This window comes from Leucoraja erinacea, chromosome 17 (assembly GCF_028641065.1).
Source record: "Leucoraja erinacea ecotype New England chromosome 17, Leri_hhj_1, whole genome shotgun sequence".
NCBI lineage: Eukaryota > Metazoa > Chordata > Chondrichthyes > Rajiformes > Rajidae > Leucoraja > Leucoraja erinaceus.
Genome location: NC_073393.1, coordinates 4591650 through 4616048, shown reverse-complemented (window position 1 = coordinate 4616048; position 24399 = coordinate 4591650). Strand labels below are relative to the sequence as shown.

Below are 24399 nucleotides of genomic sequence, written 5' to 3'. Positions count from 1 at the left end.
AAATACAGAATATGGAAACAGGCCCCGCTTGCGCATAGCCGACCTAGATGCCTCATCTACACCAGTCCCACCTGCCCACATTTGGCCTATATCCCTCCAAACCCTGATAAGTGTCAGGAGTTATGGGGAGAAGGCAGGAGAATCGGGTTGAGAGGGAAAGATAGATCAGCCACGATTGAATGGTGGACTAGACATGATGGGCCGAATGGCCTAATTCTGCTCCTATAACTCATGGAATACCCGAGTACTCTTCTTGAGTGGTGGTACCCCATTACACTTGGCCCACGTGGTGGTTCCTTTTGAAAGACTGGTGTGAGACAAGTTGACCATAGGGGTGCACCTCATCTCTTCATCTTAGCTTCACCAATTGTTAGTTTGGAAAGAGCCAGCAGGTGGCAGTCGGAACTCAATGTGATAATCACCAATCTATGCCTGTGATCACTGCAAGGTCTAACACCAGGGATCGGCTTGTTTTCTGGAATAAATATTCTACGTTAAATCTTCTAAATTATAACGCTGGTAGAAGATAAAACCTTGCTTTCAAATCTTGTATCGATACCCTGTGAAATGTTTCCTGGCTGGTCAGAGTCATACAGAACGGAAACTGGCCCAGCATGCCCATGCCGACCAAAAGGCCCCATCTACACTAGTACCACCTGCCCATGTTTGGCCCATACCCTCTAAACCTTTTCTATCCATGCAACTGTCCAAATGTCTTTTAAATGCCATTATAATTTCTGCCTCAACTACCTCCTCCGGCAGCTCGTTCCATATACCCACCACCGTCTGGGTGGAAAAAGTTATTCAGGTTCCTATTAAATCTTTCTCCTCTCACCTTAAACCTATGCCCTCTGTTCGTAAGAGGGAATTATTTTCCATGGCCAAATCTATCTAAGTGTCAGATCATCATTCTCCTTACTACTTATCAGACTTCCGAACGGTCCCTCCATAGGTTAGGGCACTGTCCGACTCTCCTCTACCTCATTGCGGATGTTGGACTTTGTCTCTGGAACTGGTGCACCACAACGCTGAGAAGTATATTCTGTACTCTGTCTTTCCTCATGCTCGACCTATGGTACTCGAGTTTGCCTTGATTGCATTAATGTCATGTGGAGCTTTTCACTGTACCTCAGTGCATGTGACAATAACAAACCTAAACCTTGGTGGGTGTACCATGACTATTTTAGACAAGTACATATATAGGACAGGTTTAGAGGGATTTGGGTCAAGGTGGGGCATCCCGGTCAGCATGGGCAGGTTGGGTGGAAGGGCCTGGTTCCTTGCTGTGTGACATTATTGTGCCTACCCACAATCTTCAAATTGGGAGAAAGTAAGAAGATGCATCCCCTCAAACTTCAGTATTATCCCACCAGAGGCCTGGCAAGGGCAACACTTACTCACAGGTCAGAGTCCAGCACACAGTCTCTTGCCCAGAGTAGGGGATCGAGGACCTGAGGACATAGGTTTAAGGTGAAGGGGAAAGATTTAATAGGAATCTGAGGGGCAACTTTAGGTGTATGGAACGAGCTGCCACAGGAGGTAGTTGAGGCAGGGACGATCGCAACGTTTAAGAAACAATTAGACAGATATGTGGATAGGACAGGTTTAGAGGGATATGGGCCACACACAGGCAGGTGGAACTGGTGTAGATGGGCATGTTGGCCAGTGTGGGCAAGTTGGGCCGAAGGGCCTGTTTCTGCACTGTATGACTCTGATGTGCCAGTTCAACAGTGAGATGAATTATGGTGAGAGGTGGTACCTCTACGGATTAAATCTCAGAATTCCTGACTCTTCTAGCATAAGCGTAACTGGAAATTTACTGGAGTAGCTCAGCGGGACAGGCCGCATCTCTGGAGAGAAGGAACGGGTGATGTTTCGGGTCGAGACCCTTCTTGAGACTGAAGAAGTCTCGTCCCGAAACGTCACCCATTCCTTCTCTCCAGAGATGCTGCCTGTCCCGCTGAGTTACTCCAGCATTTTGTGTCTATCTTCGGTGTAAACCAGCATCTGCACTTCCTTCCCACACTGGAAACTTACTGTTGCAGGAGCCAAAGGCAGCAACCTGGCGGAGGAGATGGAAGTCACTGAGCTGTCCCAGTCCGAAACAGCCAACACCGTTCCCAGGGACATTCCAGTAATCAGATAATGTAGGAACGTGTTTCATCCTAAAAACATAATCAACACATTAATGATTTTGTAAGAATTTTGCACTGTAAAGTGTTTGTATAATAAATGTGGCATTTTTTTAAAAACTTTTTACTAAACTATTATTTAGTCTTTAATGTTCATGGATTATTAAAAGCTTTTTGCATGTGTTTATCAAGATGACTGTTTAAAAATGGACACCTCCATATTACGTAGTAAGTAGATTTGCCGCAACTGTCTATTGATAACTCATAAATCCAGTTCATAATATCACCGCCATTTGAGTTCTTGTTTCCCTGGCATTTATACTTGAGTGGCGTTTAAGATTACGCAAGTTAATCTATCGGTGAGACCAAGCGTAGGCTTGGCGATCGTTTCGCCAAACACCTCTGCTCGGTCCGCATTAACCAACCTGATCTCCCGGTGGCTCAGCACTTCAACTCTCCCTCCCATTCCGAATCCGACCTCTCTGTCCTGGGCCTCCTCCATGGCCAGAGTGAGCACCACCGGAAATTGGAGGAACAGCACCTCATATTCCGCTTAGGCAGTCTGCACCCTAGCGGCATAAACATTGAATTCTCCAATTTCCGGTAGCCCTTGCTGTCTCCTCCCCTTCTCAGCTCTCCCTTAGCCCTCAGGCTCCTCCTCTTCCTTTTTCCTTTCTTCTCCCCGCCCCCCCCCCTCCACCCTACATCAGTCTGAAGAAGGGTTTCAGCCCGAAACGTTGCCTATTTCCTTTGTGCCATAGATGCTGCTGCACCCGCTGAGTTTCTCCAGCACTTTTGTCTACCTTCGATTTTCCAGCATCTGCAATTTCTTCTTAAACGCAAGTTTATCATAACGCTTAGGGATCTATTGTAGATTACTGTGATTAAAAAAATATAGATTTCCCTCCTTAAAGAGCATTAGTGTACCAGACAAAATGCTGTAACATTTGTTAATTTTGTGATCAACATTAATACTTGCTTAATCTACCTGGGTCAGTACCAAAGGAGCAAAAATGTCCTTTCTATTAATTATTAAGACTGAAGTCGTTACCGTTGAATCCTTCCAAAAGTCCCATTTCCTATGCATTAACTCCATACCTCTCCCTTGACAAATATCGAAAAGCTTCGATTCACAACCTTTTGTTCTAAACGTTTAAAAAATCGAACTTCCCTCACCAAGTATGCCTCCTTCCTTGCTCTTCCTCATTTCATCTGTGCCCAAAATCAACATCCATGACGAGAACACATCACCAGTTCCAATAATTATCTGATCGTCTTTGATAAGCTCGTCAAAATTCCGTCATTAATGTTCTTAACTCCTTCCACAACATTCCTTATTCCTCATCCGTCTGAAGAAGGGTCTCGACCCGAAACGTCGCCCATTCCTTCTCTCCAGAGACGCTGCCTCAACCCGCTGAGTTACTCCAGCATTTTGTGTCTACCTTCATTCCTTAGTGATAGTTGCTGTCAGGTTTTCCAGTCTAGAAGTCTGACTGCAGCACGAGTCCTTAGATGTCAAAGTGCAGCATTTTCTAGCTCAGTTACTTGTTCTTCCAGATCTATTCTCTGCCGCATTGAAAAACGTTAGCCCTGCTCAAAAATGCTTAAGCTTTCTTACAAGTTGCACAATTCTCTTTCCACATCCTACGAATTAAAATCACAAAGCATGACTGCTCTCCTTGCTAAATCTTGGCAACTAAGATAGGGGCAAGACGTTTTGCTTCTTATCTTCTCATTACCAGCACGATCAGCCATCGATGAGGCACAGCAACGCACAAGCAACCCCTCCCAAACAAAAGCAACAACTTTGAGTGGCACATTCAATTCTAGTGCAACACACATTTCAAAACAAAACTGATCAAATAGATGCTCATAGAACGGAACAGGAACAGGCCCATAACAGCCATACAGTTCGTGATGCCAAGTTAAACTAAGCTTCTCTGTCTAGAGATCCATATACCTCCATTCCATACATATCCATGTGCCTATCACTCCATATCCTAGTGCCTATCTAAAAGCCTCTTAAATGCCACGATGGAATTTGCCTCCACCACCATAACTGGCAACATATTCTAAGCAACTTCTGAAAAAAGTTGTCCCCACATTTATACCCTTTAAACGTTGTGCCTCTCTCACCTTAAAGCTGTGCCCCTCTAGTCTTTGACATTTCAACCCATGGAAAAGGAGACAAAGTTCCGTCTGTCTCCCCGAACTATGTATTGTCCACTTCGATCACTTCTCCCCTCCAGTTCCATCATTCCAGAGAAAATAATGCACGATTGTCCAATCTCTGCTGGTAGCTCCTCCTTCTTCATCTACTTATCGAGTCCACACACAAGATTGGAAGTTGTTCAGCCAGAGCTGAACGCACGTCTCGGCATCTGCCTACAATGGTGTCTGTCTTGTTGCTTCTGGTGGTGGAAAGATTGGTGGAAACGGGGCCGCGACGTGAACGCTCTTTCCCTGACCCCTGCTGGTAACTATTGCCCTCTAATCCAGGCAGCATTCTGGTAATCCTCCTCTGCACCTTTTCCAGTCTCCACGTCCTTCCTTTAATGGGCCGACTAGAAATGCATGCAATACTCCAAAAGTGTCCGAACCAAAGTCTCATAGAAGACTTGCCAAGAATGTTTTCTGTTCTCCCTACACCCAACCGTAGACCCGTAAATTCTTAAAGGATTAGAGCAAATCGTGGAGCAATTGGATCCACGACCTCACGTATGCGCCTTGGGATTGCTCCTTCAATGCCTTCTTCTTCTCCTGGAATTCCATCCAGCGGATCATGTCCCCGACGGTCTGAATTAGACGCGAATCCAAATGGAGCAGCTCGCTCCCGAGCTGTCTGATCTTGGAATCGCGTCTTGTGGTCGACCCTCTAGTGTACTCCTGACAGAAACACTGGATGTCGGCCTTGCCCACGTCCCACCGTAGCCGCAGGGATTGAAATCCTCCCCGCTTCCCCTTCCGGGTATTCCAGAACCTCTCAAACGAGTCCCGGAAGCGGCGATCCTCCAGCAACCAGTTGTTAAAATGCCAGTACGCGGACCCTCCCCTCGTGCGCAGTGGAGTGAATTCCGCCCACACCAGGTGGTGGTCCGAGCACGGGACCGGCAGCATGGAGGCCTCCGAGGCACGGGAGACGGTACGCCCGTGAAATGTACAGGCGGTCGATGCGAGACCCACCCCCCTCTGACCTCCTGGAGAAGGCCCTAGAGTCGGGGTGGAGGTTCCTCCAGGTGTCTACCAAGTCAGAGGAGCCCACGAGCTCCTTCAACTTCTTCACCGACTCCTGACCACGCTGGATACCGGAACGGTCTCCTTCCTCAAGGGTACAATTGAAATCCCCCCCGGGATCACACAGTCACCAGGGTCGATGGAGCTCAGCAGGGCAGACACCTCCCGGAACAGGCGCGTCTGCAACACGGCGGGCTTGGGGGCGTACACGTTGACAAAACGCAACGGCACGCCATCCAGGCGCACGGCCAAGTGAAGCAAGCGGCCTGGCACCAGTTCCTGGACCTTTAGGATCTCAGGCCGGAAATTCGGGGCCAACAAAATGGCCACCCCACTGGAAATGGAGCTGAGGTGGCTCATGAAGGCCTCACCACCCCACTCCAGGAGCCAGGTGGACTTGTCTCCTGGGGTGGTGTGGGTTTCCTGCAGGAAGCTCACCGCATATTTCCCATCCCTCAGGGTTAAGAGATGGTTAAACCTGCGGAGAGGCCTCCTGCTGCCATTTATGTTGTAACTGGCTATGGTGATCGCCATGTCAGGAGTACACTAGATCCCCTCACCAGTCCCCCGGTCACTGACAGCAGAGCTGCTCCTCCCCCTATGGACACGAGGTGGATTGGCGGTGGGTCTTACCTTCCAGATCTTTGCTACAAGTGATGCTCTACTGCTCCCTCCACCCTCAGCAGGAGCGACGCTGCTCTTGGCCTTGGCGTCCTTCTCCAGGTCGTCCGAAAAGGACCTGAGCTGACGCCGGTCATTTTGAGGATGAGGTTCAGCGAGCTGGTGAGTTCGTGTAAGTCCGGCCACCAGCGGGAGGCCAGTCTGGGCCGATGTTGGGCCCCTTCCGTGGCCGTGGTGAACTCGCGGATCTCCCCTTCCACCCACTCACTGACGATGGAGTCACAAACCCCAACTCCGGACACACCTTCAGTGCTGGAGACGCCCGCCCCACCCTGCACCTGGTTTGCCTCTGCCCCACCCGCTGGTCTCTCCTCCACCTCAGTCCCAACCCTGGGGGGCCGGTGGAGGGGGGGGTTAGTGACACCGGAGGCAGAGGTCCCCTCGTGGGATTTGGAGCAATTCCTCCGAATAAGCCCCACTTCCTTACAGGCGTGGCACCTTGGACGCTCCGATGTCCAGTAGACGGTGAAGTCACGCCCATCCTGCTGGACACGGAAGCGCCCGGCAACTACCTCCTCCTGGTCCGGCATCATCGTCAGCTGGCGCCGGTGGGAAAGAACGTGCCGCAGCTCCTTCCTGCGGAACCCCTGGGAATACCGTGAGTGCCTTCCCCAGGGTGTGAAGGTGGGGAAGGAGGGCCTCGTTTGTGACGCAGGGCGGGACGTTGGAAAGGACCTCCCGCTGCGCGATGGACCCTACGGGCTAGACCTGCAGGAATGTTCCCCCCACTGAGACCCCTTTATTCACCCCCTCAACGGACTCAAGGAAGAGCACAGCCTTCCCGAACATTTTGGCCACGTACAGGACACCTGCGGGCTTGGCCGCCACTGCCACGACAGCCGAGCTGTCCTCCAGATTGATCTGGGGGGGGCAAGTAGCACCGTACCCCATACTCAAAAGGCAGGTTCTTCATGGGGAACCGGGCCACAAGAGCAGTAGCTGAAGCAGCTGCCTGAGCATAGTTCCTGGAAGGCCCCGCTCCCCCAGAACACTGACCCAGCATAGTAACAGATGCTACAATGTAAAACATATCACTTATTTAAAGCCTGAGACACAGACAGTCCAAATGGCACAAGGTCAAGTCCAAACACAAAAACAATATGGAATAGTTCGAGGGAGGGAGGCCAAGTGGTGTCGTCACCACCTCTTCGCTAGATTATCTCGGCTCTCCTGCGTTCCCTGGCGAGCTGCTGACCTTCGCAGGCAATCCCAGCTGTTCTTCACCGCTCCTACAGCAACGAAAGGGACTGTTGTTGGAAGCCTCTTATCTCCCTCGGTCTTGCCGAGAGAAAGGAGGCTTCGTCGTCAGCTCCAAACTCCAAGGCCGCAAAAGAAGGTCGAGACGGTGGAGGTGCAGAAAACCTCGCACACCCCACGGAAACCAGACCGGAGCAGGTCAACCCCGACGAGGCAGTAAGGGGGTTGTTCTGGACACAGTTGTACAAGTCCAGAAAGATCTTCAGGACTTTCTCCCCTCTTTTGGTTTTCTCCCCTCTTTTGGTTTGCAAACATTTTCCTGGCAGGTTCCCAGCCACCATAGTGGGAGCTACGCAGTCAATTGATAGGTCCCAAAACGAGCAGAAAAACTTTAAAACAAGTCTCTGCAGCGTTGCAGCGATATACTCAGATGTTTAAAGTACCGCTGGATCTCCTCCGAATTCCACTAGTTCTTGAGTCTGGACGGGAGCTCCGAATCACCACACCTCCTCGTGTAACCAGCTTGGAGGGGATGATGGTATTGAATGCCGAGCTGTAGTCTATCTAATCTAAAGTATAGTAAACACAGCTTTTCACTGTACCTTGTTACACAAGGCAATAATCATAGCGTCTGGTCAGTCAACTCGGGTACAATGAAGAAATTCACAATGCAAGTTTTAAAATAATGTTTCAATTCCCCCTATATACCATTCACCAATTAACACTGTGGCTATTTACATTGGTTTCCATCTAAACAGTGCCTCAATTTTAAAGTTAAAATGCTCTTTCTAGTTTTCCAATCCCTCAATGGAAGAGAAATGTACTCACCGTAAATATTTCTTGCTATAGACATGAAGTGGAACGCAATCCTTGAAGATGTAAGGCCCCTGCACATCCACAATGTTAACCAAAGCCCGTTGCCTTCAGCTGCCAAGACTATCGGCTCCCCTTGCATGCCTCTTCAATCCTATTTCTCTTTGCCTTTCTGGTAGCATTGGCCAAGCTCTTGATCCATCACCATTATCTCCTCATCACACTCAGTATAATGTCTGGCTTAGGGAGTGTCGGAATGGTCTGCTGGTGCTGGTTCGTGCCGGAGATAGACACAGAGTGCTGGAGTGGGTCGGGAAGCGTCTCTGTAGAGAAAGGGCAGGTGACATTTTGGGTCAGAACCCTTCTTCAGACAGTGGGGGTTGGGGGGGGGGGTGATAAGTCTTCCTGAGGAAGAAGGTCCACCTGTCTCCTCAGATCCTGGTGAACTTCTACTGCTGCACCATCAAGAGCATCCTTACCAACTGCATCACAGTATGGTATGGGAACTGCTCTGCCCCCCCCCCCGGACCCTTATTATTATTTACAAATCGTTTGCTATGGGGGGATGCTAAATGCATTTCGTTGTCTCTGTACAACTGACAGACAATGCGAACAGAATGGAACTGGTGCGAGGAGTGGAACTGGTAGGATGATGGCGGGGGAGGAGGGAATGCGGGTTACTTCAAATTAGAGAAACCAACGTTCATGCCACTGGGTTGTAAGCTGTCCAGGTAAAATTGCCCAGTTCGAAAGCCCTCGTGTGAAATGTTTCCAGGTTGTTGTGTTATTATGTTCTGAAATATCTAGTATATTGTGGAATAATTAGTGTTTAAACATTTTCAAAGTCAATCGATCCTTTTCCAGATTCCCTTGAATATCAAGAACTTTGACAAGTTGTACTATTACAGGTCTAATTTATTGTGATCTATTTGCTTCAGTAGTACCAGAGAAACGTTTGTCTTCACTAACACACACTTCATTCATAAGCGACCGATCATGCAGCATAGAAAATGATTTTAAAAAAATTACTGAACAATTTGTTTTTGTAAAAGAAAACTTTTTAAAAATCCATTACAGTTTGTTCTTTTCCTAAAACAGTGCATATTTTTACTAGAATTGACATTAGTCATGATATCCACTCAGGTCAACAGTCAGAATTAATGAGGGTTATTAAAATACAAAATAAAGTAAATACATTGAAGATGCCATTTTCCTTAAATCTACCACATACAAAAAGTACAGGAACTCAATTACAGCTTAATAATTTAAAGGTACTCCTCAAAAGGCTGGGGGATAAAATCTCTGGCAAAGGTAAAAGACTTATCAGCTATATTTGCGCTTTAAAAAACTGGTCAACAGTTATGACTAGAGTTATGGAGTAATTTAGAATCGGGCATATTATTAAAATGCATGAGTTCACTTCGAATTCGAATAATCACATATTACACAAAAAGAATCTTGACTGCCGTCAAAAGATCACGTATTAAATTAAACTCCACAATGCTGTTTCAACCGTGAAACATTTTTGAGCTCTGTGCCGTTAAAGAATTGGATAGAGGGCCACAATGCATTAACTTCAAGAGTGAATAGACAAGACCGAGACAATGTCCAAAATAAAATGGTAGGCAACAGCATTCGGCAAATGCAGCCTGTGGTTCACAGAAACACACACCACTATGAGAACAGGTGTGTATGAAGGTGCTGTAGATGCTGCTTTAAACTGAGGATAGACACAAAAAGCTGGAGTAACTCAGCGGGACAGGCAGCACCTCTGGAGAGAAGGAATTCCTCCATTGTTTTGGGTCTACAATAGAACTATCTAGCCCACCATTCAGTTTACTCATGACTGACCTCAACTCCGTTTCAATGCCAGTTCCTCATTGCCCTCAATATTCCAATCTTTCAAAAAATGTACCTTAAATACTTTGAATGACATGATTCGGTAAAGCATACAAGTCCCTTCTTGACATTATTAGCACAGTGCCTGAAACTACATTTGGTGGGTAAACTAGAATCAAGAAATGAATATGAATGAAGATATCCTTGAATTATGTAATAATAACCACGTATCAGCAGTGCAGTATCCACTTATTGTGAGTTTTCAGCTCAAGACTTTTTTTTTAAAGTGAACACAGATAAGGAAACGTATATGTGTTATGTAACAATTCTGCTGATCAGACAAGTACAATCCTGCTAACAATGCTTTTGTTCATTTTTAAAATCCAAAAAATATAGAAATATTTTCCTCGACACAGGTATTTACAGTCCATATGTATCACAATTTATGTAAATTATTATTATTCCGGCATGAAACAGAAAGAATGACTGCGGACGTGTATGTACAATTAAACTGAATGCATTTTCCACATTCACTCGTCAGCCATAGGCAGTGGATTGTGTTATCACCAAATTAAAAGATTGTAAAATAACTGCAACGTCATTAACAAGATTCTTGTACCTCAAGAGTTCGAATAAAAAAGTCATCTCTGTACTTATCATTTGCGTGGGTTTTTTTTTCCGGTTTCAGATTTGAAAATAACACTTATTGCTGTGACTTTTTTTTCCATACAAAATTCATAAACGTCTCCAGTGCAAATGGCAATCTTGGTGAAGAGAAATATTGCTTAACGCTACTGCAAGCTCCAGTAGTTAGTCTTTTGCGTTCAGTGTGTGTCTTGTCCCGAGGTCAGTTCAGGATTCAGTGCGACTTGTTCATGTCCATGCAGAGAAAGTAAGTCTGGAGATCCCCTTTCCCTTTCACGCTGATCAGTCCTCGAGATTCGCAAGAATATCCCAGCTCTCTCAAAACTTTACAAGTCTCTTCTGTCACCTGAAATTATACAATAGTCGCATCAATGCACAGAACATCGCACAGATAACAGCAGCGGTAGAGTTGCTGCCTTAAACCCCTGTCCCACGCTACGAGTTCATTCCAAGAGTTCTCCCGAGTTTGCCAAGATTCGAACTCAAGAGATTTACGGTAATGGCCACTCGTCGGTACTCGGGGCTCTCGTGGACATTTTTCAACATGTTGATAAATCTTCACGAGTCTTCCCATGCTTACCTGGCGTTAGCGAATCTTCCCGAGTACCTGCCGTTAGCGCTAAGAGACGTCCCCGAGCTCCAACGTACCCGCTACGTTCATTCTCCGTGCTTACCACGAGTTTGATTTTTTTTTTTAATTCGGGAGAGCTCTTGGAATGAACTCGTACCGTGGGACAGGGCTATCACAACGCTTGCAGCGCCGGAGACCCGGGTTCGATCCTGACTACGGGTGCTGTCTGTACGGAGTTTGTACGTTCTCCCCGTGACCTGAGTGGGTTTTCTCCGAGATCTTCGGTTTCCCCCCACACTCCAAAGACGTACAGATTTGTGAGTTAATTGGCTTGGTGCATGTGTAAATTGTCCCCAGTGTTAATGTGCGGGGATCGCTGGTCGGTGGGCCGAAGGGGCCTGCTTCCGCGCTGTATCTCTAAACTAAACTAAAAGCACAGATATCTTAGCATCTTTCCTCATCCCCTGTCTTAGCCTCGCCAAACTTATCCAAAAACCCACGACAGCTCTCCTGACTTTATTCCCTATCAAAACAGCTGAGCATTCCCATCTTACCTTCCCGATCTCCGTGATACTTGATATTAATGCCTCTCCCAGGGTTGTATCGTTTATTGTCACGTGTATCAATAGACAATAGATGCAGGAGTAGGCCATTCGGCCCTTCGAGCCAAGACCGCCATTCAATGTGATCATGGCTGATCATCCCCAATCAGTACCCTGTTCCTGCCTTCTCCCCATATCCCCTGACTCCGCTATCTTCTAGAGCCCTATCTAACTCTCTCTTGAAAGTATCCAGAGAATCGGCCTCCACCGCCCTTTGAGGCAGAGAATTCCACACTCACAACTCTCTGTGTTTCCTCGTCTCCGTTCTAAATGGATTACCTCTTATTCTTAAACTGTGGCCCCTGGTTCTGGACTCCCCCAACATCGGGTACATGTTTCCTGCCTCTAGCGTGTCCAAACCCTTAATAAACTTATATGTTTCAATAAGAACCCCTCTCATCCTTCTAAACTCCAGAGTGTACAAGCCCAGCCGCTCCATTCTCTCAGCATATGACAGTCCCGCCATCCCAGGAATTAACCTGGTGAACCTACGCTGCACTCCCTCAATAGCAAGAATTTCCTTCCTCAAATTAGGGGACCAATAAAACAGCACACAAAACTCCAGGTGTGGTCTCACTAGGGCCCCGTACAACTGCAAAAGGACCTCTTTGCTCCTATAATCAACTCCTCTTGTTATGAAGAGGTACAGTGAAAAGCTTTTGTTGTGTGCTAATCAGTCAGCGGAAAGACAATACATGATTACAATTAAGCCGTCCTCCAGTATACAGACACATGATGAGGAGAATAGCGTTAAGTACAAGATAATATCGAGTAAGTCCGATTAAAGATAGTCCGAGGATCCCCTATGAGGTTGATAGTAGCTCAGGACTGCTATCTCGTTGTTGGTAGTGTGTTCCTGGAAAGAAACTGTCCCTGAATCTGTAGGTGTGCGTTTTCACACTTCGATGCCTTTTGCCCGATGGGAGTGAATCAGTTTCCTAATCAATGATCAAATCACTTAAGTCTCACACACGCGCATTTCGTAATCGCAAGGAACACTTTACCTGTATTTTCCCAAGTTCACCAGTGCTGTCCATTCTGCTGGCAACATTAACAGCATTCCCCCATATATCGTACTGAGGCTTCTGTGCTCCAATGACACCAGCAATTACAGGCCCATGGTTTATACCTGTTCAAAACAACAACAAAAAATACATGCTGAGTAAATGAGCAAACGACCATTTCTATTGAATGGAGAAGGTACATCTCACAAAATGTTAAACTTGTTTTGAGTTTTAAAAGCATAAATTGTTCTTCCGTACAAAATTCTTCCACTTTCCCCACCCCCCCGGATAAAAAAAGCCGCATAATTCTGCCACAAATTAAATATTTAAATTAGATTAGTTTGGCGTAGAGACCCAGCATTGAAACAGACCTTACATCCCAATGAGTTCACACAGACCATAACTCATCCATTCATACCAGTTCTATGTTAGTCCACTCTCCCACTCCCGACACACTATATTTCTTAATATTTTGTTTCTTCAACACTTGAACTGCTTTTGTACCATCTGTGTAAAGTTTGGTTTAGTTATTTCAGTTTACTGTCACCATTTACCAAGAGTACAGGGAAAAGCTTTTCACTAAAAAATACAGACAATAGGTGCAGGAGTAGGCCATTCGGCCCTTCGAGCCAGCACCGCCATTCAATGTGATCATGGCTGATCATCCCCAATCAGTACTCTGTGGAATTCTCTGCCACAGAAGGTAGTTGAGGCCAGTTCATTGGCTATATTTAAGAGGGAGTTAGATGTGGCCCTTGTGGCTAAAGGGATCAGGGGGCATGGAGAGAAGGAATGGTTGGGATACTGAGTTGGATGATCAGCCATGATCATATTGAATGGCGGTGCAGGCTAGAAGGGCCGAATGGCCTACTCCTGCACCTATTTCCTATGTTTCTATGTTCCTGCCTTCTCCCCATATCCCCTGACGCCGCTATCTTTAAGAGCCCTGTCTAGCTCTCTCTTGAAAGCATCCAGAGAACCCGCCTCCACCGCCCTCTGAGGCAGAGAATTCCACAGACTCACCACTCTCTGTGAGAAAAAGTGGTTCCTCGTCTCCGTTCTAAATGGCGTACCCCTTACAGTGCGCATGACTTTCAGCCACTAACTGGTTGGCATTATTTGCAATTAACAATGGCAATTAATTAGTTTTTAGGAAGACTTGCAGCACAGTGGCACAGCTGGTGTATCCACTGCCTCACAGAGCCAGGGAACCAATGGGTTGGATCCTGACCTCAGGGTATCTCCGGGTGCTCCGTTTTCCTCCCACATCCCAAGGACGTGTCAGTTTGAAGGTTAATTAGCCCCTCTGTAAATTGTCCCAAGTGTGTAGGGTGTAAGAAAGAACTGCAGATGCTGGAAAAATTGAAGGTAGACAAAAATGCTGGAGAAAATCAGCGGGTGAGGCAGCATCTATGGAGGGAAGGAATAGGTGACGTTTCGGGTCGAGACCCGAAACGTCACCTATTCCTTCGCTCCATAGATGTTGCCTCGCCCGCTGAGTTTCTCCAGCATTTTTGTCTACCTTACAAGTGTGCAGGGAGTAGATGAGAAACATAGAAACATAGAAAATAGGTGCAGGAGTAGGCCATTCGGCCCTTCGAGCCTGCACCGTCATTCAATATGATCATGGCTGATCATCCAACTCAGTATCCCGTACATGCCTTCTCTCCATACCCCCTGATCCCTTTAGCCACAAGGGCCACATCTAAGGTAGGGCAGAGATTCAAACAAGAAGGTAGACAAAACATGAGAAATAAGGGGGTGAAGTTTCTATGGAGGGGTAACATGAGGGGGAACTTTTTACTCAGAGAGTGGTAGCTGTGTGGAATGAGCTTCCAGTGAAGGTGGTGGAGAGGCAGGTTCGTTTTTTATCATTTAAAAATAAATTGGATAGTTATATGGATGGGAAGGGAATGGAGGGTTATGGTCTGAAGTAGCACAGGTATATAGGACTAGGGGAGATTATGTGTTCGGCACGGACTAGAAGGGTCGAGATGGCCTGTTTCCGTGCTGTAATTGTTATATGGTTATATGGTTAAGGTACACAAAATTGCTGGAGAAACTCAGCGGGTGCAGCAGCATCTATGGAGCGAAGAAAATAGGCGACGTTTCGGGCCGAAACCCTTCTTCAGACTGATGGGGGGTGGGAGGGGAGAAGGAAGGAAAAAGGAGAGGAGGAGGAGCCCGAGGGCGGGGGGATGGGAGGAGACAGCTCGAGGGTTAAGGAAGGGGAGGAGACAGCAAGGGCTAGCAAAATTGGGAGAATTCAACATTCATGCCATCTGGATGCAAGCTGCCCAGGCGGAATATGAGGTGCTGTTCCTCCAATTTCCGGTGTTGCTCACTCTGGCAATGGAGGAGACCCAGGACAGAGAGGTCAGATTGGGATAGAACTAGCGTGAACGGGCGATCGATGGTCGGCGTGGGCTCGAGGGTCGCAGAGCCCGTTTCCATGCTGGTGCATCACTAAAACAAACTAACCCATCGGCATTATTAATTGCACTTAATAAAGCGACCTCAAATAATTATAGAATATAACATACCAACTCTCAGCTTGAAATTATTGAATGAATGTCTGTTGATGCCATCTAGTTTACTCATCAGTGCAGTGGCAAATTCCACCATGATTCCAATGTGAGCGCAAGGCTTTTCCTTATCCTGTCAACGTAACAAAATGACAACATATTATACATACAATAAGTAAATAATAAGGAGTAGTCAGAAAAAAACAAAAAATGGTGAAAATACTCTGCAGGTCAGGCTGCATCTGTGGGAAGGAACATTAGTTTAGTTTCTCTTTCCCACAGACCCCCTTGGGTCTCGAGCCGAAACGTCGCCCATTCCTCTCCCCAGAGGTGCTGACTCACCCGCTGAGTTACTCCAGCATTTTGTGTCATAGAAACAAAGAAAATAGGTGCAGGAGGAGGCCATTCGGCCCTTCGAGCCAGCACCGCCATCCATTGTGATCATGGCTGATCGTCCCCTATCAATAACCTGTGCCTGCCTTCTCCCCATATCCCTTGATTCCACTAGCCCCTAGAGCTCTATCTAACTCTCTTAAATCCATCCAGTGACTTGGCCTCCACTGCCCTCTGTGGCAGGGAATTCCACAAATTCACAACTCTCTGGGTGAAAAAGTTTTTGCTCACCTCAGTCTTAAATGACCTCCCCTTTATTATAAGACTGTGGCCTCTGATTCTGGACTCGCCCAACATTGGGAAAATTTTTCCTGCATCTAGCCTGTCCAGTCCTTTTATAATTTTTTACATTTCTATAAGATTCCCCCTCATCCTTCTAAACTCCAGTGAATACAAGCCCAATCTTTCCTCATATGACAGTCCCGCCATCCCAGGGATCAATCCCGTGAACCTACGCTGCACTGCCTCAATCACAAGGATGTCCTTCCTCAAATTAGGAGACCAAAACTGTACGCAATACTCCAGGTGTGGTCTCACCAGAGCCCTATACAACTGCAGAAGAAGCTCTATACAACTGCAGATTGTCTACTGACAATCAACTGAAGTGTACTGAGCTGATTACCTGTTTATTTTCCTGTCCTGTGCCTATGCTGAGGCCCGCTGCTGCCATGTAAGTGCTCCCAATGGTTTTGATCTTCTCCACACTGCTGAATTTCGGCTTTGACAACAGCTGTGGAAAAACATAGCACGTACGGCTTAGTTTAAAGGACAAAGGACATTTATCGTCACATGCACCACGTGGTGCAGTGAAATTTGCAGCACACAAATAAGACAAACATAACACTGTAGAATTTAACGTAAAACATAAAAAAACATCCCCTCCAGCGGAGTCAACGTTTCCCACTGTGAGGGAAGGCACCAAAGTTCAGTCCTCTTCCTCTGTTCACCCGTTGTCGGGGCCTATCGAGGCCTCCACAGTCGCCGCTACAGGCCCGATGTTTCAGGCCCTCGAACACTCAGTTTAGTTTAGAGACACAGCACGGAAAACAGGTCCGTCGACCCACCGAATCCACGGCGACCATCGGTCACCCGTTCACACTAGTTCCAGAGAGTCGAGAGTGTTTTATTCTCATGCGTCCCAGATAGAACAATGTTTACGAAAGAACTGCAGATGCTTGAAAAATCAAAGGTAGACAAAAGTGCTGGAGAAACTCAGCAGGTGAAGCAGCGTCTATGGAGCGAAGGAAATAGGTGACGTTTCAGGTCTAGACCCTTTTCAGTCTGAAGAAGCTCGATAGATGCTGCCTCACCCGCTGAGATTCTCCAGCATTTTTGTGTCTACCCCAGATAGAACAATGACATTCTTACTTTCAGCAGCACCACAGTATATGTAAACATAGTACACTGTAAACAATATAGCAAACGAGAAAGTTCAGTGAGTGTATATATATACCGTACACATACAAATGCACACATATATATAGATCATATATATATATATACACACACTATATATATATATATACATATATATATAGAGAGACAGAGAGAGGATCATATATAGATCTCTAGATCATATATATACACATACACACACACACACGCGCGCACGCACACACACACACACACGCACACGCGCACACACACGCGCCTACAGACAAACAAAGAAACACAATACCATGTTGCCAGCAGCACTAGTTCTATGGATGCTTTCAAGAGAGAGATAGATAGAGCTCTTAAAGATAGCAGAGTCAGGGGATATGGGGAGAAGGCAGGAACGGGGTACTGATTGGGGATGATCAGCCATGATCACATTGAATGGCGGTGCTGGCTCGAGGGGCCGAATGGCCTCCTCCTGCACCTGTTGTCTATTGTCTATCCCACTTTCTCGTCCCTTTTCCCCACACACTAGGGGGCAATTTACTTTTTAGTTTTATGTTTTAGAGAATACAGTGCAGAAACAGGCCCTTTGGCCCACCGATCCCGCGCCGACCAGCGACCCCCCGCACAGTAACACTGTCGGAGCCATTAAGCTCAAGTCAGTATATTATAGCCATGTCTAATTTTTATCTGTGTCTGTACGTTTGTAGGTGGGATTTGATACGTAGAGGGGTTTGGAGGAGACTAGAGCAGACTCATAGATTTGAGTTTTAGTTTGTCGCGAAGGATGTGAAGGCTGACAGTTTTTTATCACGATCTCACGAGGCACTAGACGCCACACCGTTATCAGAAGACACTTTTACACGATTTCTATGCCATGAATGGAACAGCTATCGATAACGGAAAGTTATGAGATATCTTCGGTATGTATTACTTCAATAAAGACCAATGAACCAAGAAGCAATGCCTGGAGGATCCGTTTTTGCAATCATAAGAGATTGGTTGGTTCGTTCCCTCGTGTGTCAGAGACGATGTCGCTCGCTGTCGGCTTCCGTCATCATCCAACATGTTGACAGAATTGTCGCCCGACGCGCGCTACAGAGGGCACTTCCAGGGATCGCCACCAGGAGGCTCCTGTCATGTCGTGAGTGCGTAAACTATAGCACTATCACATTCTCGTGAAGTAATGGCTATCGAAGTTGTACTTTGAGAAGGTATAGAAACTGCCATTAATTATTGTACGCTGTCGTGTGTACGGCCTCCTTACAGTGGGTAGAGCTGCTGCCTCACTGCGCCAGAGACCCGGGTTCGATCCTGACTTCAGGTGCTATCTGTGACTCAAAGCCCAAACCAAGATGTAGGAAAGTCTGGAGATCTATGGTTAAGAAGATAGGAGTAGATAAATAATGGTAGGGTTACTGATAGAGAATAACGGTTATGGCACGATGGTGCAGTGGTATCCTACACACACTAGGGACAATTTAATCTTACACCAAGCCAATCAACCTGCTAACCTGTACATCTTTGGAGTGTGGGAGGAAGCTGAAGATCTCGGAGAAAACCTGCGCGATCGCAGGGAGAACGTGCAAACTCCGTACAGACAGCACCCGTAGTCGGGATCGAACCTGGGTGTCAGGTGCTGTAAGCGCTGTAAGGCAACAACTCTACCACTGCGCCACCCCATAAAATTTACGGAGGAAATTTAACCGCACGTCGTAGGGATGTGGGAGCACCCGGAGGAAACCCGCGCGGTCACAGGGAGAACGTGCAAACTCTGCACAGACAGCATCCGTAGTCAGGATCGAACCTGGGTCTCTGGCGCAGTGAGGAAGCACTGTGCCACAGTGCCATAACCTATATTCTCTAAGCCTATTATCTACTGCCCCTCAATTCAGTTTTCTTTCTACCAAATTAAAAAAAGCCACATCTATCTTCGTAACTATAAATCTCCATTCTTTCCCTACATCTTGGTTTGGGCTTTGAGTCACAGATAGCACCTGAAGTCAGGATCGAACCCGGGTCTCTGGCGCAGGGAGGCAGCAGCTCTACCCACTGTAACAGGGCCGTACACACAATAGCATACAATAATTAAATGGCAATTCAAAAAATATTGCTCAAAAAACACTAACCTCGTCAAAGTCTGCGATGATTTCATTCAGCAGTCTGAGGCACTCCAGTCCTTCCTTATTAACATCACACTCTGTGTAAAATTCTTTAAAGTCAGGGACTGAGGCAAACATGATGCAGACACAGTCATACGACTGATGATACAATTCCTGTGGAAAATCATATGAGGTAAAATTTAAATAAAAGTTGATATGTTCCATGCACATTAAACAGCATTTCAGTTCAGCACCTCACGTTACACCCCAGCGGTATGAGCATTGACTTCTCTAACTTCAAGGAACCCTTGCTTTCCCTCTCTCTCTTCATCCCTTCCCTTTCCCAGTTCTCTGACCAGTCTGGCTGTCTCCGATTACATTTTATCTCTGCTTTGTTGTCACCTTCTCCCAGCTAACAATGATCTATTCTACACTTTCCTTGATCTCCATTCTCTTTGCCCTGTTTTCACACCTTACACCTCCTGATCCATGTATCTCCATCTCCCCTGACATCAGTCTGAAGAAGGGTCTCCAGAGATGCTGCCTGACCCGCTGAGTTACTCCAGCGTTTAGTGTCTATTGCCAAAGTAATGTCCATGCCTATCTCAGAGATCAACACTGTTTCAAAGAGAGCATATACAAGGATCATAGAAACATAGAAATTAGGTGCAGGAGTAGGCCATTCGGCCCTTCGAGCCTGCACCGCCATTCAATATGATCATGGCTGATCATCCAACTCAGTATCCCGTACCCGCCTTCTCTCCATACCCCCCCGATCCCCTTAGCCACAAGGGCCACATCTAACTCCCTCTTAAATATAGCCAATGAACTAGCCTCAACTACCCACTGTGGCAGAGAGTTCCAGAGATTCACCACTCCCTGTGTGAAAAAAGTTCTTCTCATCTCGGTTTTAAAGGATTTCCCCCTTATCCTTAAGCCGTGACCCCTTGTCCTGAATCATAAGTGATAGGAGCAGAATTAGACCATTCGGCCCATCATGTCTACTCTGCCATTCAATCATGGCTGATCCATCGCTCCCACCTAACCCCATTCTCCTGCCTTCTCCCCATAACCCGACACCCATACTAATCAAGAATCTATCTATCTCTGCCTTAAAAATATCCATTGACTTGGCCTCCACAGCCTTCTGTGGCAAAGAATTCCACAGATTCACCGCCCTCTAACAAAAACCTTCTGAGTGTTTCCCAATTAGGAGCCTTGGATGAACCATGAGATCCGCATTCTTCTGAAGTCCAGCTCCCGGGCATTCAGGTTTGGAGATACAGAGGTCTACAAGACGTCCAGATACGACCTTGGTAATGCCATCAAAAAGGCCAAAGGGGACTTCTGCTCCAAGCTGGAGGATGAGACGGATGTTCGGCAACTGTGGCTTGAATGCCATCACCTCTTACAAGGCAAAATCAGGAGGCAGCTCAATTGTCAGCTAAGCATCACTCCCCGACGAGCTCAATGCGTTTTGCGCACGCTTTGATAGGGAGACTACTGATGTGCCTTCCCGTGCTTTGAGAGGTTGATTATGGCACAAATCAACTCCTACCTCAACAAGAACCTCCACCCACTGCAGCTCACTTGGGTTTGGCAACTTGAGCGTCCATGAGCAGAGAAGAATGCAGAAAGTAGTAAACGCTGCCCAGTCCATCACCGGCTCTGACCTCCCCACCATCGAGGGGATCTATCGCAGTCGCTGCCTCAAAAAGGCTGCCAGCATCACCAAGAACCCACACCATCCTGGCCACATACTCATCTCTCCGCTACCATCGGGTAGAAGGTACAGGAGCCTGAAATCTGGTACATCCAGGTTCAGGAATAGCTGCTTCCCCACAGCCATCAGGCTTTTAAACTCAGACTCTGAACTATAACAGCCTATTGCACTCTATGTTTATTTATGTGTATATATATGGTCTATGTTATATAGACACACTGAACTCTTCTGCATTCATGCCTACAATATTCTGTTGTGCTGAAGCAAAGCAAGAATTTCATTGTCCTATCTGGGACACATGACAATAAACTCTCTTGACTTTTCATCCACTACCGTCTTAGTCATAGAACAAAGAACAATACAGAAGATGGACACAAACTGCTGGAGTAACTCAGCGGGACAGGCAGCATCACCGGAGAGAAGGAACAAATGGTGTTTCAGGTCGAGACTCTTCTTCGGACAATAGAACAAGACAGCACAGGAACAGGCCCTTCAGCCCACAATGTCCTGGCCGAACATGATGCCAAGGTAAACATGAGGCCTTTTCGACCTCCACACGGTCCATATCCCTCCATTCCCTGCAAATCCACGTGCCGATGTAAAACTCTGAAACATCACCATTATATCTGCCGGCAGCACCACGTTCCAGGCGCCCACCAAAGAATGAATAAGTTTATTGGCCAAGTATTCACATACAAGGAATTTGCCTTGGTGCTCCGCCCGCCAGTGACAACCTGACATACAGTGACAGTTAGGAATGACACATAAAACGTTAATAATAAAACATTATCGATTAAATGGGTGGGTGGGAAGATCTTCATACCTCGTTCTTCTTGGTTTCACCGATGAAGTGCTTTGCAACGTGTCCAGGCAACACATTCTCCAGTAAAAGGCGATTCAGATTCTCCATGGTCTCAATTTCCTCTCTCTCCCGTTTAAATTTATTCTTCCACAGGAAGTCTAGTCGACAGTAATACGCATTCTGTAAAGAGGTAGAATACGCTGTTTTGTCTGCATCTCACTCAACCACTCAAATTGGTCACGGGTACATCATGGAAGGTAGACACAAAACGCTGGAGTTACTCAGCGAGACAGGCAGCATCTGAGGAGAAGGCATGGGTGACATTTCGGGTCGAGATCTTTCTAGTTTTCACAGGGAACATGTTCCCGATGTTGGTGGAGTCCAGAACCAGGGGCCACAGTTTAAGAATAAGGGGTCAGGTCATTTCGGACTGAGATGAGGAAAAACTTTTTCACCCAGAGAGTTGTGAATCTGTGGAATCCTCTGCCTCAGAAGGCAGTGGAGGCCAATTCTCTGGATGCTTTCAAGAGAGAATTAGATAGCGCTCTTAAAGGTAGCGGAGTCAGGGGATATGGTCGCCCAATTATAGGAAGGATGTCAACAAAATAGAGAGAGTACAGAGGAGATTTACTAGAATGTTGCCTGGGTTTCAACAACTAAGTTACAGAAATAGGTTGAATAAGTTAGGTCTTTATTCTCTGGAGCGCAGAAGGTTAAGGGGGGACTTGGTAGAGGTCTTTAAAATGATGAGAAGGATAGACAGAGTTGATGTGGACAAGCTTTTCCCTTTGAGAATAGGGAAGATTCAAACAAGAGGACATGACTTCAGAATTAAGGGACAGAAGTTTAGGGGTAACATGAGGGGGAACTTCTTTACTCAGAGAGTGGTAGCGGTGTGGAATGAGCTTTCAGTGGAAGTGGTGGAGGCAGGTTCGTTGGTATCATTTAAAAATAAATTGGATAGGCATATGGATGAGAAGGGAATGGAGGGTTATGGTATGAGTGCAGGTAGGTGGGACTAAGGGGAAAAAAGTTGTTTGGCACGGACTTGTAGGGCCGAGATGGCCTGTTTCCGTGCTGTAATTGTTATATGGTTATATGTTTTATGATATGGTGAGAAGGCAGGAACGGGGTACTGAATATTGATGATCAGCCACGATCACAGCGATTGGCGGTGCTGGCTCGAAGGGCCGAATGGCCCACTCCTGCACTGATTGTCTATTGTCTATTCAGTTTGAATTACGGCAGTGAGATCAAATAGGTTATCGAGTGCTCTACCAGTAATGGAAATAGATGAGGTAAATGCACGGAGTCTCTTGCCCAGAGCAGGGGAATGGACAACCAGAGGACGTAGGTTTAAGGTGAGGAGCGCGGGAAAGAGTTAACAGGAACCCAAGGGGTAACTTTTGCACACAAAGGGTGGAACGAGCTGTTTGTTTGACGAAGGGCCTCGACCCGAAACGTCACCCTTCCCTTCCCTCCAGAGATGCCGCCTGTCCCGCTGAGTTACTCCAGCATTTTGTGTCTATCTTCAGTGTAAACCAGCATACGTGGTTCCTTCCTTCACAGTCTATGATCGACGACAGTACTTTTACCTGTTTTATTAAGAACAGCAGTGTGAATCCAAACAGGAGGAGGTAAAAACTAGCCATAATCTTTGGATTTTTCGTGGGACTTGGAGTGGCACTAAAGAAAAACAAAATGGACAAAATAAGTTGCTCCGAATTATTGCAACATTGTTCAAATATCGTCATTGGCTCTCGGCATAATCGGTTTACGATGCACATGAGAAAAGTGATGCTGCACCTTTTTAATGACAAATATATACATTTTTCATAGAGTCCCGGAATTGAAAAATAACGCACTGTTTCTTTTCAGCATTAAGTAACTAAAGATGAATCTTGTCTTTCGTGAGTTATGGGCGGCACGGTGGCGCAGCGGTAGAGTTGCTGCCTCACAGCGCCACAGACCCGGATTCGCCCCAGACTACGGGCGCTGTCTGTACGGAGTTTGCACGTTCTCCCCGTGACCTGCGTGGGTTTTCTCCAGGAGCTCCGGTTTCCTCCCTCACTCCCAAGATGTACGGGTTTGCAGGTTAATTGGCTTCTGTTTAATTGCCCCTAAGGTGCAGGAGACGAAACTGGGATAACATAGAACTAGTGTGAATGGGTGGAGGTTAATTGGCCCCTGTAAAATTGTAAATTGTCCCTAGTGTGTAGGATAGCGCGCGTGTAAGGAGCGAATGTCGATTGGCGCAGACTTCTCGAGCCGAAGGGACTTTCCACTCAGTATCTCTAAGTGTCTGAAGTCTGAAACAAAGTGTTGTCTATCAGTGAGAGAATAGAGAGAATATATTACAGAAGATTATAATTTTCCGTTGGTGAAATCATAAGATCACAAGTGATATGAGCAGAATTAGTCCAATCGTGGCTGATCTATCTCATAAGATCATAAGTGATAGAAATAAATTAGGCCATTCGGCCCATCGAGTCTACTCTGCCATTCAATCATGGCTGATCTATCTCTCCCTCCTAACCCCATTCTCCTGCCGTCTCCCCATAACCTCTGACACCCGCACTAATCAAGAATCTATCCATCTCTGCCTTAAAAATATCCACTGACTTGGCCTCCACTGCCTTCGGTGGCAAAGAATTCCACAGATTCACCACCCTCTGACGAAATAAATTTCTCATCTCCTTCCTAAAAGAACGTCCTTTAATTCTGAGGCCGTGACCTCTAGTCCTAGACTCTCCCAC

At 46.6% G+C, this 24399-nt stretch overlaps 2 protein-coding genes across 3 annotated transcripts in view; one reads left to right on the top strand and one right to left on the bottom strand.

The window, feature by feature from the left end:
* Window positions 1-2253, top strand: part of brd7 (bromodomain containing 7) — a 35188-nt gene extending 32935 nt beyond the window's left edge. Inside the window, exon 18 of the mRNA XM_055649081.1 lies at window positions 2046-2253. Within this exon, the coding sequence (XP_055505056.1) occupies window positions 2046-2146 (101 nt within the window). The 3' untranslated portion in view covers window positions 2147-2253. The remainder of the gene's footprint in view (window positions 1-2045) is intronic.
* Window positions 2254-10116: 7863 nt separating this feature from the next.
* Window positions 10117-24399, bottom strand: part of adcy7 (adenylate cyclase 7) — a 52727-nt gene continuing 38444 nt past the window's right edge. For both annotated transcript variants that reach the window (XM_055648407.1, XM_055648408.1), the window contains 7 exons: window positions 23239-23329; window positions 21665-21823; window positions 19146-19292; window positions 16259-16366; window positions 15262-15376; window positions 12719-12843; window positions 10117-10887 (listed from right to left, as the gene is read on the bottom strand). In XM_055648407.1, the coding sequence (XP_055504382.1) occupies window positions 10756-10887; window positions 12719-12843; window positions 15262-15376; window positions 16259-16366; window positions 19146-19292; window positions 21665-21823; window positions 23239-23329 (877 nt within the window). In that variant the 3' untranslated portion in view covers window positions 10117-10755. The remainder of the gene's footprint in view (window positions 10888-12718; window positions 12844-15261; window positions 15377-16258; window positions 16367-19145; window positions 19293-21664; window positions 21824-23238; window positions 23330-24399) is intronic.